This window comes from Saimiri boliviensis, chromosome 17 (assembly GCF_048565385.1).
Source record: "Saimiri boliviensis isolate mSaiBol1 chromosome 17, mSaiBol1.pri, whole genome shotgun sequence".
Lineage (NCBI taxonomy): Eukaryota > Metazoa > Chordata > Mammalia > Primates > Cebidae > Saimiri > Saimiri boliviensis.
This window is the reverse complement of record NC_133465.1, coordinates 48,826,819-48,843,647: the sequence shown is the minus strand read 5'-3', so window position 1 is coordinate 48,843,647 and position 16,829 is coordinate 48,826,819. Positions and strand designations below refer to the sequence as shown.

General features: G+C 45.5%; 1 protein-coding gene across 4 annotated transcripts in view; it reads right to left on the bottom strand.

The window, feature by feature from the left end:
- Positions 1-920: 920 nt before the first annotated feature.
- DHX8 (DEAH-box helicase 8) overlaps positions 921-16,829 on the bottom strand; it is a 39,104-nt gene continuing 23,195 nt past the window's right edge. For 2 of the 4 annotated variants that reach the window (XM_003943651.4, XM_039476108.2), the window contains exons 17-23: positions 13,632-13,772; positions 9,519-9,674; positions 6,630-6,767; positions 6,020-6,148; positions 5,344-5,540; positions 4,681-4,860; positions 921-1,217 (exon numbers count right to left, since the gene is read on the bottom strand). In XM_003943651.4, the coding sequence (XP_003943700.2) occupies positions 1,115-1,217; positions 4,681-4,860; positions 5,344-5,540; positions 6,020-6,148; positions 6,630-6,767; positions 9,519-9,674; positions 13,632-13,772 (1,044 nt within the window). In that variant the 3' untranslated portion in view covers positions 921-1,114. Of the gene's footprint in view, positions 1,218-2,803; positions 3,950-4,680; positions 4,861-5,343; positions 5,541-6,019; positions 6,149-6,629; positions 6,768-9,518; positions 9,675-13,631; positions 13,773-16,829 lie in introns of those variants that run through there. The other 2 variants (XM_003943650.4, XM_010331521.3) reach the window with 1 other exon arrangement.

The following is a 16,829-nucleotide window of genomic DNA, read 5'->3' as shown; positions in this document are numbered from 1 at the left end:
TCAGGCAATTCTGCCTCAGCCTCCTGAGTAGCTGGGATTACAGGCACGCGCCACCATGCCCAGCTAATTTTTTGTATTTTTAGTAGAGACGGGGTTTCACCATGTTGACCAGGATGGTCTCGATCTCTTAACCTCATGATCCGCCTGCCTCGGCCTCCCAAAGTGGTGGGATTACAAGCTTGAGCCACCGCGCCCAGCCCCCCTGGGACTTCTTCAGGCAGGGTTTTGGTTTTTGGTTTCTGTGATCCTAACTGTTCCCCTGACCCTGCTGCCCCACATAGACCCCAATTGCATGTCCTACATCCTACCTCAGCTCCTAGGTTGCTACTTTTGCTGAGGTTGGGAACAACTGTTTGTGGAGAATGGGCCAAAGGAGAAAGACTCCCAGGCCAGATGGTACAAGGAAAGGCTAGAGCAGGCTCTGGATTCTGGCCAGTGGAGACTAGATCTTCAGGGGAGTGGGGGAGTGGGAAACACCTAGATTCTCCTTGCCCAGATTTGGGAGAGATCAGAGTCCTGAGGCTGAGATTTTTGGGCGTGGGTAGAAACGGCAAAGCGGACAACATGGTGATACCTGCGGAGGAGGTATGACTGAGTAGGGGTGACCAGAGGTGGGAGGGGCAGAGTGGGGGCTTCCAGACCCAGCTCCTGTGTAAACCACTGCCCGGGAGACAGGCTGAAGTACAAACATGGGCTCTCGTGTTAAACAGAAATTGCAGCTGTTCTGAGGTTGGGGCCAGCCCAACTCTGTTCATGGCTGAACTGCCAGCATTGGCCCAGCAACAACCTGAGACCATCCCTTGGAGGGACACCCCAGCCACCATCCATAAATAAAAGGCGACATTACTGCTTCCTAGAAACACAAAACATCAATGTACTGATACACTTTAGAGCAAGAAACAGAAAATAAATTTTAAAAATAAGTTTTAAAAATATATAATTTAATTCCACATTAAAGCCAAGCTATCATGGTGGGAAGAAGGTATAAAAACCTGGTGGAGACCCTGAGGGCTGAGTACACACACGAAGAGAGGGATTGAGATGAGAAGTAGCATCCAGGGAAAGCGAGGTCTCTGCAAGCTGAGAGGATTGTCTCTGCCCTCTGAACTGTTCACTAACAGGTCACCAGTCCCAGTTCTTTGTTCAAATCCTCAAACTTGGAGGGGCACTGCTCCAATGAGACAGCTATAGCACCCATGGGGAGGAAGTGCCTTGGGCTGCAGTAGACAGTCAAAAGCCAATTCGTCCAGGCAGGATGAAGTAAACCTGGACTGAGGAGCCTGACCCAGCAGCAGGGCTCACACATGCCCCATGGGGACGGTCCCCAATATATATAAACAGTGCACTCAGCACGTGTGCAGAGGCAGGCAACTCCTGAGCCTGCTTCCCGCTGGGTTGGGGTGAACAATATACTTTAATGGCCAAAAAGATCCCAGCTCTCTGCATGAGACCCACATCCTCTCCTGGGCTGTCACTCAATCTTGGGAAATACTGGTTCAATGAAGAGAAACAAGGGCTCCATTGTGCGAGAGCAGCAGGCAAGCTCCCCTTCTGCATCTGGACAGGACCCCCTCCTCTCCCGCAGAGCAGGCTCAGCTCAGCTCCCCACACTGCTTTCCTGATAGTCAAAAGGTCAGTCCCCAGCTATGCTGTCATAGCAGAGAAGTGACCTCGGCTCTAGGGTAGAGATGGTCAAGGAACACCCACAGAATGGGGATCCTTTTTTCCTCACCTGAGCCAGAAAGATAACCAACCCTGCTGCCATTATCCTTGGCCCAGTCAACATTCCTTTTCAACCTCAGCTTAAAACCTAAGCCTCCCTCCCCAGGTGCCAACACTATCAGTGCTGGGCACTCAGCCGGGACAGGGTGGGCCACCACATCCAGGAGTTTGTTTCTGAATGGGGAAGATTTAGGCTGGAATTAAGACTGGGAGACAGGTGTGGTGGTGTGCACCTATAGTCCGAGCTACTGGGGAGGCTGAGGCAGGAGGATAACTTGAGCCCAGGAGTTTGACGCCAGCCTGGGCTCAAGATCATATCTCAAAAAATAAAACAAAACGAGACTGGGGAGGTGGATGCCAGTCCCCGTTTCCCCTTTGGCTTCATTTGAGGTCCCTGCTCTGTCTCTCCCCAGAAGGCTTCAAGGTTAACACACAACAATTCCCTGCCCCTTGATGACTGGCCTGGGCTTACTGAAGGCACAAAGACAGAATCAGGACACTCACCCAGCTTAACAAAGGGGCAGGGATCAGCAGTCAGCAGGTTGCCTGGCCTATATTCCTCTCCCTTGGACTCTCTGAATTGTGTCTTTAGGGTGTGGTTTGCTGCCCAGTGACAATATACATTCCTTTATATCCTGCCATGTTGTGTAGTCTCTTTTAGTTTCTGGTATACAGTTCTACAGTAGTTCTAGCATTTACATCACTTCAGAACTTGCTAATAACCTAAGGATGGGAGAAGCAGCACCGTAAGAGGATGTGCCCAATCTCCCAGCGGCTTCTCTACAAGCACTACGTCCAGACCAGCTTTCCACAAGTTCCACAACCTGGCCTGGCAAGACCTGCCTGATGTCCTTCCAGGTAAGGAGCCTCCTCGGTGCCGAGGACAGTGGCTCTCACTGTAGCCTCCTCAGGAGCTGTGAGGGGGGCATAAGGAGGCGGCCATTCCCCAACCAAGTGCCAGGAAAAACCCACGGGAACAAGCCCTGGAGCACAGATTCCAGGCAGCACAGACCAGCTGAGGGGAGAGGTGTTATGTGTGATTTCTGTCTGGGGTGGGAAAAGGGGAGGTTTTGACCATAAAATTCCTTTGTTAAAGTCCATCCAGGACCTCAGGGGAAAAAAATAAAAACAAAATAAAATACAAGCTGCGTTGTTACTTAGTATGTTTCAAAAGGAAATGGGACATGCTGCACGTTGTGAATGTGGTGGGAGGTTGAGGGAGCGGAGGGAAACCTTCTGTGTTTAATATGTGGCATCTGTAACCACTCAGGCCTCCAGACTGACATGCTCTGTGGAGAGGACGTGGTTAATCATGGGCCGATCCCCCAGCATGGCCGCGGATGCCGAAAGACAAGGCTGGAGGTCTGGGCTGTACATCATTTCTGGGCCCAAAGAGGCCCTGTCCTCTGGTTTTAGGGGATTCTCATCATGTGCACCTGAGCACAGATACTAAATCTCCCTCACCCTGAGCCCAGGCCAGTATCCTACCCTTTCAGCTAAAAGAAACAGTCACAGAAAATCATTTTAGATTCCTTAAGAAAATAAATATTTCCATAGAGGTCAAACCAAAGTACAGGGGCTGGAGAAGGGGTGGGAAGCCCTGGGGCACACACTTTGGATGAGCACAGTAGGTCCTGCCAGCTGGGGCATCAGCGCCCTCACCGTGTCCTTGCACGAGACACTCACCCACTCCCCTTTCCCATCCTGGGACTGCACAAGTTGCCCCTTTCTTGAAGTTGATGCAATGTGTCTCCGTGTTAGCTATGAGCTCCCAACAGGCCCCAAGGACTTGGGGTGATGGGGCCTGGAGGCTCTTGCCAAAGCCAAGCCTAAATCCCTGTTTCTATTTTATTAGCAGGGAAGAAATAAGAGTCAAGTTGAGAAAATGCCCAGTTAAGACAGTCAGTCACAGGACAGCTGTATTCTCAGGACCGGCCTGTCATCAATGAGAATACGTCCAAGTCCCGGGCTACTGCTGCCGGAGAGGGAAATGAACACGCTTGCCTTTCAGCGCCGTCGGAAGGCCCGGGATATTCTCCAGGCATTGGGTTCCTCATAGCGGTTGTACAAGGGTTCCAGACGCTGCTGCTTCTTCTGTTTGCTTAGCTTAGTTGGGTCAGAGACCTTGAAGAAGGCGGGGGCAAACTCCACAAGCCACCGGGGGTCGATGGTGGTAACCTCACGCATGTATTCCTTGGTGGTCAGCACCAGCTCGTGGTATACCACCCTATGGGGGGACAGAGATAGAACTCAAGCCTCTGGATGCAGGTCCCACTCTACAGTCAACCTGATCCCTAGTAGGCCTCAGCTGAGCTTACATTTTATCCTCTTACCTCTCACGCCTGACCCCTACAAGACTGCAGACTGTTTATGATAGCCACACCCCAATACTGAAGCACCCGCACACCTCTAACCACAAGAAAGGTCTCAGGAGAATGTGCTCTAGTCCTGGCTCTGGCTCTAGCTAGTTAAGTGACATGGAGCCAGTCACATCCCTTCTCTAATCTGCTTCTTGCTCTATAGGGTGGCTTATTTGAATGTTTCCACAGAATTCTAGGGCCCTGAAGAGGGGTCTCACACACTGCCACAAGGGCTGGGGAAGGCCAAACAGGCAGGAAGCTACACTTCTAACCCTTCTACTGTGATAACATGGTGGTTTTGAATCAGTTTTATATTAGGGTTCTAGAGAAAGAGTCCTTTTTTTAATAAAAAAGTTACTTTAAAACTACATCTCTAGGTAGTTTTTTAAACCACAAATTTTTTTTCAGCTACGTCTCACCCCTATGACTTTAATTCTCACAGGGTTTGATACACTGTGCCTAATTCAGGTTTCGGCTGCTCAAGAAATGCAAGCAATGTTATAACAGGAAGGACTGGGAGTAGGGAAGACACAGTCACAAACTGCCAGGAGATTTACAGGTTTTCTCTGACCCTAGACCCTGGGACGTGTCCACCTACCATTCTGGCTGTCTGTTGAAGAGGGCACTGGAAGGATGGATGTAGACCACCTGCTGGTCAATCAGCGTCCGGTAACCCTCCTGCGGGTCTTTCTTGGCGGCATTACGGAAGAACCCACTGCAGATGGCCTTCTGTACTCGGACTGTGGACTTGCCACAGGAAACAACATCCAGCTTGTGTCTATCAAGATAGGACAAAAGATGTGATCCCACTCTGCTTTCAGAGGTTTTATTTTCCACAATGGCAGTGCCCAACACCCCCATCTTGGGGTACCCAGAGTAGTCACCAGGACCTTCCTTCCAGCCCTAAGTGTACTACAGAGGCAGCTCTACACAGTGGGCAGACGGAGGCACTCAGAGGCAGATACTTTGTTTAGACGGGAATTCAATTCCAGAGTAATAATGTTCCAGAGGCTTGTAAACAAAGAGCGTTTCTTCAACAACTGACAAATAATCTTCCTCTTAGGAACTTTCTGAGGTAATTCTCAACCATACCCTGGCTTGGGCAGAAGGACTATAACAAAGACGGAAACGCTGGAGGAAGAGGTTTATGTGAGGAGCAAGAGAAAGGCTGCCTATAGCTTTATAGGTTCACACAGATGAACAGACATGATACTCAAGGTGGTTCAACTCAAACATCGGGAGTCATCGGATTCCGGCTTACCTGTCCATTATGCCTAACATCTGCTTGCGAATGTCCTGGGCCCGGCGCAGGGAACGAGCCTGGATAAAGTTCTCATAGCACCATGGGTTGGAGAACTTGTTATTCTTCCAGGAGTTGTACACAGCTAGCAGGGTGAGGTGGTCTCCTTCAGTCTGGTGGAATTTGGCCTTCTTCTGATCTGCAAGGGCTTGTTTATCCTGCCAAGCAGTGGGACAGAGGATCATTTCCGACCCAACTGCTACTAACCGAACATGGAGCAATTCTAGGGAGCCCTACAAGGCCCTGTCAAAAGTGTCCACATCAGGCCAGGCATGATGGCTCAGGCCTGTAATCCTAGAATTTTGGGAGGCTGAGGCAAGAGGATCACTTGAGGCCAGGAGTTTGAGACCAGCCTGGCCAACGTGGTGCAACCCCATCTCTACTAAAAATACACAAATTAGCAGGGCATGGTGGTGCATGCCTGTAATCCCAGCTGCTCGGGAGGCTGAGGCAGGAAAATTGCTTGAACCTGGGAGGCAGAGACTGCAAGATTGCGCCACTGCACTCCAGCCTGGGGGACAGGGTGAGACTCCACTTCAAAAAAAAAAAAAAAATTCCACATCAGCATTGGAATGGCAACAGGCCAACTACCCCAACTTCACAGCACCCCATCTAAACCTGGATGTGAACTTCCTACCTTGGGCCTATAGAAGACGTTCTGCACAGACAGCATGGATACAATGGTCAGCATTTCCTCACTGCAGCCCAGATGCACAGACATGATGAGCATTTTGCATAGCATTGGCTCCAGAGGAAACTCTGCCATCTAGAGGGAGAAAGAAAAATGACAACTACTTCCCTGCGGAAGACACTTGGATTCACCATAGCAAGACCTTGGTCAGAATGGGTAACAACACAGATTTTTCTCAAAGCATAATGATGCCGTGGGATGCCTTTCTCTATCAGGAGAATGCTGTTGTTTATTCTTTTCCCAAATAAAATCCAACGGGATGTATGTGACCAAGCACATAACTACTGTTGGGGTAGGTGAGAATTTTGCAGATGCCTTTTCTAAGTAAGGCTAGACTCACTAATATATCCTGAGGCAAAATTAACTGTGAACACCTTTTTCTATAAAGACGAAACAGTTTAAAGTGATCGTGGAGAAATTCAGGTTAAAAACAAGCATTGATAATTCTACTCAAAGCTTATCCACAGTCTCAACTCTTGATTTTGTACAGACCAAAAGATGTGAAAGGCTGACCAGGGAATCTTCCCAAAAACAGAAAGTTAAGTCTGTCCCCTACCCGGCGGCCCAAGCGAGTGAGCAGGCCCTCATCGTCCAGGGCCCCCAGTGTATACAGCTGCTCCATGGCGGTGATCAAAGTTTCCATTGGTGGGGCATCCATGAAATCAAAGGACAACAGGTCATTGATACCCATGGCCTAGAACAGAAAGGAAGAAGGCAGGTGATAAGAGGGTCAGTCTAGCCAGTGTTAGCAGGTGGGGAAGCTATTTGTTACTTTATTTCCCATTTCTTCAATTGCAATTAGGAAGCCACCAGTGAGACTGATGTAACTTCCAGGGCTGGGCCACATAAAACTCAGACTATTGTAATAGAAAGCACATATCTGACACAGAGTCTCACTCTGTCACTCAGGCTGGAGTACAGTGGCCCAATCTCAGCTCAATGCAGCCTCCACCTCCCAGGTTCAAGCAATTCTCCTGCCTAAGCATCCCGACTAGCTGGGATCACAGGCGCCTGCCATCATGTCCAGCTAATTTTCATATTTTCAGTAGTGATGGGGTTTTACCATGTTGGCTGGGCTGGGCTGGTCTTGGCCTGGCACAGTAGCTCACGTCTGTAATCCCAGAACTTTGGAAGGCCAAGGGGTGGGGGGCAGATCATGAGGTCAGGAGTTTGAGACCAGCCTGGCCAATATGGTGATACCCCATGTCTACTAAACATACAAAAATTAGCCAGGTATGGTGGCACGTGCCTGTAGTCCCAGCTACTCGGGAGGTTGAGGCAGGAGAATTGCTTGATTCCGCCCTTGCAATCCAGCCTGGCAACAGAGCAAGCCTCCTTCTTAAAAAAAGAAAAAAAAGAAAAAGAAAAAAGAACTGAAAGCAGATTCAGCATTATTGATAATAGCCAAAAGGTAGAAACAATCCAAATGTTTCTGCTGAAGAATGGATAAACAAAATGTGGTATATACATACAACAGAATACGAGTCACCCTTGGAAAGGAATGAAAGAAATGACTAAACCTTGAAAACAACATGAATAAATCTGGAAAACATTATTCTAAGTGAAACAAGCCAGATACAAAAGAATACTGTATGATTCCACTTAAATGAAGTTGTCTAGAATAGACAAATTCACAGAGGTAGAAAGTAGAATAGTAGTTACCAAGGGATAGAGAGAGGGGGTAAAGGGGAGTTACTGTTTAAGGAGTACAGAATTTCTGTTTGGGACAATGAAAAAGTTCTGGAAATGGATGTTGTGATGGTTGTACAACATCATGAATGTATTTAATACCACTGAATTGTACACTTTAAAAAGGTTCCAATCGTAAATTTTGTTATGGATTTTACAAGAATAATAACAATATAGCCTACCAGCTTGTCCTGTCTCTTGCATACCTCATTTCTACTATATATTACGAGGGACCTCGTACCATGCTAGGTGGGAGGGATATAAAGATGGCCAAGATATGGCCTCTGCCTTCAGAGAGTTCACACTGGGTGAGAACTATGTTCACGAAACCACAACACAGTGCAATCTCCATGCCTGGCATGTAGCAGCTGTTTAATACATTTATTAGCTAATTTGATGAATAAAAGAAACAACTGAATGATGATGATTCAAGTGTGTATAAAGTGTGATGTGGTAGGACCGAAGCTTTCTATTTCTTTCTCATAAAGTGATCGTGACCATAAACACAGCAGGTGTTCAATACATGTTTATTGTGTGAATAGTAACTATGAGGAATTATGTTAGCAATCATCAAGCTAGGCGCTGTGCCAAGTATCTTCACCTACATTATCTCACTTATCTTTCTAACAAATGCTATTTTTTTTTTTTTTTTTTTTTTTGAGACAGAGTTTCACTCTTGTTGCCCAGGCTGGAGTACAGTAGCATGATCTCAGCTCACCACAACCTCCGCCTCCCGGATTCAAGCGATTCTCCTGCCTCAGCCTCCCAAGTAGTTGGGATTATAAGCGTGCACCACTAAGTCCATCTAATGTTGTATTTTTAGTAGAGATGGGGTTTCTTTATGTTGCTCAGGGTGGTCTCAAAGTCCCAACCTCAGGTGATCTGCCTATCCTGGCCTCCCAAAGTGCTGGGATTACAGGCGTGAGCCACTGTGCCCAGCCTCCAACAAATAATATTAACAGCCCCCTTTTCAGAGGAGAACACAGAGCAGAGGGCAAAGTAAATAAACTTGCCCAAAGTCACACAGTTTGGAGCTAAAGTCTGAGCCACAGATGCCTCTCTGTTGGCACTCCAGAGACTGGAGCAGGTTTCTTTTTTCTTTCTGAAGCTCTGTGTTAGCGTCTCTTACAGGGAATAAATAATAAATGACAATAGAGCCCTCTGCACCAGAAAGTGCCAGGGCTCCAGGGTAGCATCAGTGTCGGGGGAAATGCCATCAGCCGGGAAATTATTCAAACAGCTCCTCCTGCCAAAAGAGAATGAAGTCCTCACTGGGGACTGAGAGAGGAAGAACAATGATTCAGAATGAAAACCAAGCCCCTGAGAGCCAGTCTGAAATCTGTGCTGACAGTTCCCTTGCAAAGTTTTTGAAGAGGGAGTTTTTTTTCTCTGTTCTAAAGGAACAGAATTGGATCTGAACACTAAAGTGGTTGAGGTTAAGTGTGTTTGTCCACAGTTTGGCATTGATTATATTTTTGTAATTTCCTTTTAGAAAATGCTCCTAACTACAACCTTTTACAACCTAATATCCTGCTAGTTGTTATGGTAAGAAAAAATGTGTGTTCACAGCAGACATGCCAACTTAGCCCCAGACCTGCTGTGAGAGGCGGTTATCACAGCCATTTGCATTTCACTCAAAGGGACTGGTTCCATGAGGTTACTAAAGTATTTAACAAGCTTCATAAAACAGATTCATTTACAAAGGCCAGGATTGGACTCTTCCACCAACCCATTCTAACCAGACAGTGATTTCTACCTTGAGTGACAGCACCGTGCTTGCTAAGTTGGTTCTCTGGATTTCCGGCACATTGGTGGTGAGCATTTCATCTCGGTAGGCACGTTCTGTATACAGCCTGTAACACTTCCCTGGGCCTGTTCTCCCAGCTCTGCCAGCTCGTTGCTTTGCCTGAGCCTAGAGGGGTGGGCATATAAAAGCAACATATCTGTTAAACACTGCTTAACAGCTTTACCCAGGATCTCTGTTAAAAGGGGGACAATTAGCAACTGGCAAAATCAGAAATGGGGTTGATTTCACTTCCTTTGGGACCATTTCCAAGACTACCAATGCTCTTTTCTTTCCCTCTCCATACTCAGCACTTCAGGGCAGTTTGTTCAAGGCAGGCAATATAAGCAGGGTTAATGAAAGAAATATTATACAGATCTCAGACATGTAGTTTCAAAATAGTATGGCACAATATAAAAGAGAAAGCAGCCAGGTGCAGTGGCTCACACCTGTAATCCCAACACTTTGGGAAGCCAAGGCAGGCAGATCATGAGGTCAGGAGTTCAAGAACAGCCTGACCAACACGGTGAAACCCTGTCTCTACTAAAAATATAAAAATTAGCCAGGCATGGTGGCGTGTGCTTGTAATCCCAACTACTCAGGAGGCTGAGGTAGGAGAATCGTTTGAACCCAGGAGGCAGAGGTTGTAGTGAGCCAAGATTGCACCACTGCACTCCAGCCTGGGCAACAAAGCGAGAATCGTCTCAAAAAATAGAGAAGGCATAAAACAAGATGAGAGAACACATCCCCACAGTTATGACCAAAAATGTAAGTGAAATAAATAAATCCTGTCAATCATACAAATGACTCTACAGTCATTTTTTTTTTTTTTTTTTTTTTGAGACGGAGTTTCGCTCTTGTTGCCCAGGCTGGAGTGCAATGGCGCGATCTCGGCTCACCGCAACCTCCGCCGCCTGGGTTCAGGCAATTCTCCTGCCTCAGCCTCCTGAGTAGCTGGGATTACAGGCACATGCCACCATGCCCAGTTAATTTTTAGTATTTTTATTAGAGACGGGGTCTCACCATGTTGACCAGGATGGTCTCGATCTCTTGACCTTGTGATCCACCCGCCTCGGCCTCCCAAAGTGCTGGGATTACAGGCTTGAGCCACTGCGCCCGGCCTTACAGTTCATTTTTAAAATTATGTTTGCAGGCCAGGCGTGGTGACTCATGCCTATAATCTCAGCACTTTGCAAGGCCAAGGCGGGAGATCACCTGAGCCCAGGACCAGCCGGGGCAACATGTTGAAACTCCATCTCTACAAAAAATACAAAAATTAGCTTGGTGTGGTGGCTCATGCCTGTAGTCCCAGCTATTCAGGAGGCTCAGACGGGAGGACCACCTGAGCCTAGGGGGTTGAAGCTGGCTGCAGTGAGCTGTGATCATGCCACTGCACTACAGCCTGGTAACTATGAGACTGACCCTGACTCTAAAAAAATTAAATAAAAATAAAAATCACGTTTGCAATGTTAAGTAACAGAAGAAAATGTTCACTCACATTAAATGCAAAATGCAAGTTACAAAACAATATAATGTTAATTTTGTAAAAAGTCTTCATATATCAACTACTAGAAGGAAATGACTAAGGGAAAAAAAACCTAAAATGTGAACAGTGGCCAACTCTGACAGATTTGCAGATGAGGTCTATTTTCTTTAGACTTTACCAAATATTAAACATGTATTATTCCAGTAGGAAAATTAAATACTCAAAAAAAAAAAAATTCAAAACTGCCTACTTATTTGACTACTAAAATTGCAACCATGAAAGAAATAAACATGAAAAAAGACTGGAAAGAAAAACAGCAAAATGACACAGTGGACATAGTAGGATGATGGGTAATTAATTTTTTTCTTCTATTTTTCAAAAATAATGTAATACTACTTCTGTACTGGGAGAAGAAAACGCTGGGTTTTTTAAATTTTTTTTTTTTTTTACTGTAGTTTAGCCATAGGTTGCTAGGAAACAATGAATAGCAATCTGAAGAGGGCCATTTTCTGACAAAACCATCTGTTGTTACAAACAGTACCAGGATTTACAAATTACTATGCCAGCTCCAAACCAAAGGATGGAGTATCAAAGGACAACTAAGCATACAAATCCAGGCAGCAATCACGCACAGTGGCTGGACTCCACAGCATTCTATAGATGTCTCTCTCCAGATCAGGAAAGGCATGTATAACTAATTTTTTGATGACCACCACCCTGACAAGTGGTATACAGCACACAAGCTGGAGTCAGGTTACCCAGGTTCAAATCTTGGCTCTACTAGCTCTGCGATGTTAGGCAAGTCACCTAACCCCTCTGTGCCTCAGGCTCCTCATCTGTGAAAATAATATCTACCACACAGGATCAACGCGAGAATGCACTGAGTAAATGCGCGTATCTAGGACAGTACCTGGTACTTGGTAAGTACACTGTAAGTGGTAGCTATGATTTTACTTAAGTTTTAAAATAAAAATAGCCTTATGGCTTTTTACAAATTATGAAAGTAATACATACCCTTTGTGAAAGACTACATAAAAGTATAAAAGAAGCCAAGTGCAGTGGCTCACACCTGTAATCCCAGCACTTTGGGAGGCCAAGGTAGGCGGATTACCTGAGGTTCGGAGTTCAAAACCAGCCTGACCAATATGGTGAAACCCTGGTCTTAAATAAATAGTATAAAAGAAAATGCACTTCACCTAGCAGTACCACCCGGAAATAATCTTGGCTAACATTTGGACTACATGCTTTCAATCTTGGGCACACCTCACTCATATACACACTGCAGAAATGCACACCATCTTTTTTTTTTTTTCTGAGAAGTATAAGGTTGAAACATCATCTATGAAACACTATTCATGCTGTTTTGTAGGCTCACTTTTTCAAATAAAACATTATAGTTACATGCTTATGTCATTAAAGATAGATAAATGCGGCCGGGCGCGGTGGCTCAAGCCTGTAATCCCAGCACTTTGGGAGGCCGAGGCGGGTGGATCACGAGGTCGAGAGATCGAGACCATCCTGGTCAACATGGTGAAACCCCATCTCTACTAAAAATACAAAAAATTAGCTGGGCATGGTGGCTCGTGCCTGTAATCCCAGCTACTCAGGAGGCTGAGGCAGGAGAATTGCCTGAACCCAGGAGGCGGAGGTTGCGGTGAGCCGAGATCGCGCCATTGCACTCCAGCCTGGGTAACAAGAGCGAAACTCCGTCTCAAAAAAAAAAAAAAAAAAAAAGATAGATAAATGCCACCATGTTAATGCCACCAACATTCTATGGCGGGAATATACCATAATTTATTAAACTACTTCCCTTTTGGAATACATTTAGAATTGTTTCCAGGTTTCCCCTGATACAAACAATGCTTCAATGAACATCCTTTTCCATTACCTTTGGACATGTATTTAATCATTTCTAACTTTCAGATATATTCCTAGAAGCAGAACAGTTAGGTTAAAGAGATGAACCTTTAAATTTTGGATATAATGTTGCCAAACTTCTCTCAAAAAAGTGATCAGGTAATTCATTTTTAAATGTAATTTCCTGCCTAAGCAGGAAATTATTTTAGAGGCAGGGCCTTGCTCTGTCACCCCAGCTGGAGTACAGTGGTGCTATCCTAGCTCACTACAGTCTCGGACTCCTGGGCTCAAGTGATCCTCCCACCTTAGACTCTTAACCAGCTGGGACTGCAGGCACATGCCACCATGCCAGGCTAATTTGTTTTTTTTTGTGTGTGTGTGGTGGCAGGATCTTGCTATATTTCCCAGGCTAGTCTAGAACTCCTGGGATCAAGCAATCCTCCCATTTCAGCATTGAAAAGTGCTGAGATTATAGGTGTGAGCCATGGTGTCTGGCCTCATGGGGGCATTCTAATGGTGAAATACTACTCTAAAGATTAAAAACTTCAAGGATCAGTCAGACTTGGAGGTAAAAAAAAGATCAAAAACAAAGAACAAAAAACCCTTCCCTTGTGTCATTATAGGACCCAGTATCATAAAAGTTCATCTTTGAAAACAATAAAGTTTGAAATATATAACCATAAAAAATTTCAGAAAGGCCCTAACCAGGATTATTAGGAAACTTTTGATACAAGCTGCCATACCTGAGAAATAGGCGTCACCACAAGCTGGTCAATCCCTGTCTTGGAATTGTAAACTTTCTGCTTCACGAATCCTGGGTCCACCACGTAGTAGATGCCATCAATAGTCAGCGATGTCTCTGCAATATTGGTGGCAATCACAACCTGCAGGCAAGAGAGGCAAAGCTGCCATGAGCCGCCCGGCTCAGCCCTGATGTATGACACAGTTCTTCTGAACCCAGACATCTTCCCAAAGGAATATGTGACTATCTCCCTCTGTGGATGTTTAAAATGACTCTTAATCCCAGCTCAGCGTCCAACGGGTAGAAAGGAGGTACCTTGAGCTTAAGGGTTAAGTTGGAAAAGGGATGGTACCTGAGAGGTACAGGAAAAAGCTAAGGCCAATCAAAGCCAATTTCATTTGGTACAAATAGCTACTGTATATCTCATTTTCTAGATCCAATGTTGATTACTACAATTTTAATTTTCTAGCACCCTGGGAAAGCAGAGATTTCCTGGCATCACATGTGCCAATGCCAAATGAGATTTTTCTTTCCCCTACCGAGACATCTGGACTGAAAAATGGACTGCTTGTATTGTGCGGAATATGTATGTGGAACAAGAGGGAGACTGCTTTTTTTAACTGATCATAAAATGAACTATGAGACGACACAGGAATTTCACAGTTTGTGTGTGTGTGTAGCAGTCTATGTGATCTGGAGGATTATTAGTCTCAGCTTGACACTGTCACTGTTCTTCCACCCAGAAGTTCAGCTAATAAAACACAACTGCTTGGAAAAATCATCACTAGGAGGCACTGGAATAACATGCATCATGCCAGCATCTTAGTGGCCCTGAAAGCCTCCTACCTGCTACAGAACTACAGAAGCCCTGCTTAGAAAGAACTCCAACTATTAGGAATAGACTAGGGGAGAAATTCACCATCTTTCCACTCAAGCCTGATTGTCCCCCCATGCTTCCCTCCTCAGCACCATCTTCGATCCAGCTGCCCAAGCCAGAAACCTGAGTCATGCCTGACTTCCCTCACCTTTCTCTCCTTCACCTGCTAATACCCACCAAGTCTTGTCCATTTTAACTTTTTTTTTTGAGATGGAGTTTTGCTCTTGTTGCCCAGGATGAAGTGCAATGGCATGATCTCGGCTCACTGCAACCTCTGCCTCCCAGGTTCAAGCAATTCTCCTGCCTCAGCCTCCCCAGTAGCTGGGTCTACAAGCATATGCCACCACACCCAGCTAATTTTTGTATTTTTAGTAAAGACAGAGTTTCACTATGTTGGCCAGGCTAGTCTTGAACTCCTGACCTAGTGATCCGCCCGCCTCAGCCTCTGAAAGTACTGAGATTACAGGTGTGAGCCACTGTGCCAGCCAAGTCCATCTGCCTTCTACTCTTAGGAATATGCCTAAGAGAAATGAAAACATATGTCCACACAAAAACTTGGTTTTCTGAGACAGGGTCTGGTTTGCTCTGTATCCCTACCTGAAGCACAGTGGTATGACCACGGCTCACAGCACCTTCACCCTCCTGGGCTCCAGTGATCCTCCCACCTCAGCCTCTTGAATATAGGCACACGTCACCATGCCTGGTTATTTTTTTATTTTTTGTAGAGATAGGGGTCTTAACCATATTGCCCAGGCTGGTCTTAAACTTCTGGGCTCAACGGATCATCCCACCGTGGCCTCTAAAAATGCTGGGAATGGCTGGGTGTGGTGGCTCACACCTGTAATCCTAGCACTTTAGGAGGCAGAGGCAGGTGGATTACCTGGGGTAATCCTTCGAGACCAGCAAGGCCAACACAGCAAAACACCTTTTCTACTAAAAACACAAAAATTAGCCGGGCGCTGTGGCACATGCCTGTAATCCCAGCTACTCGGGAGACTGAGGCAGAAGAATCACTTGAGCCCAGGAGACAGAGGTTGCAGTGAGCCGAGATTGCACTACTGCAAGACTCTGTCTCAAAAAAAAAAAAAATTCTGGGATCACAGGCATGAGTCACTGCAACTGGCTCACACAAAAATTTGTAAATAAATATTCATGGCAGCACTGTTCATGATAGCCTAAAAGGGGAAACAACTCCCAGGTCTATCTCTTTCTTTCTTTTTTTTGAGACAGTTTTGCTCATTGCCCAGGCTGGAGTGAGTGCAATCTCAGCTATGCAACTTTTGCCTCCTGGATTCAGGGTATTCTCCTGCCTCAGCCTCCCACATAGCTGGGATTATAGGCATCCATCACTACACCCGGCTAATTTTTGTATTTTCAGTAGAGACAGGGTTTCACCATGTTGGCCAGGCTGGTCTTGAACTCCTGACATCAGGTGATCCACCTGCCTCAGCCTCCCTTACTGCTGAAATTACAGGCATGAGCCACTGCGCCCAGCTCCAATGTCCATCAAGTGATAAATGGATAAACAAATTTTTTTGTGCCCATACAACAGAAGAGTATTCAGCAATAAAAAGAAATGAAGTACTGATACATACTACAATGTTGATAAACTCTAAGTCTAGAAAAATCACTGGAAATAAGCCAGCCACAAATACATGCTTTCATTTATATGAAATGTCTAGAATAGGCAAATCCACAGAGATAGAAAGTATAGATTAATAGTTTCCAATGGCTGAGCAGAGAAGTAAATGGGGGTAGGAGGTAACTGCTAAAGGGTACAGGATTTCTTTTTAGGGAGATAAAATTGTTCTAAATACAACTGTGGTGATGGCTGCACAATTCTGTGAATACAGTTAGCCCTTTGTATCTGCTGGTTCCCCATCTGTGGATTCAACCAATAGCAGATTAAAAATATTTGGGGAAAAAATATAATAAAAAATAATACAAATAAAAAATACAGTAAAACAGCTACTTATATAGCATTTACACTGTATGAGGTATTATAGGTAATCTAGAGATGGTTTAAAGTATCATACAGGAAGATGTGCTTAGGTACATGCAACTACTACAGCATTTTATATAAGAGACTTGAACATAATTGGATTTTGGTATCCTTGGGGGTCCTGGAACCAATCCCACATACCATGGAATAACTGTATACTAAAAGCCATTGAACTGTACACTTTAAAAGCATAAATTCCAATCTGGGCAACAGAGCAAAAAAGTGCTTCCACAAAAAAATACAAAAATTAGCCAGGAATAGTGACACATGCCTGTAGTCCCACATGCTTAGGAGGCTGAGGCAGGAGGATCACTTGAGCC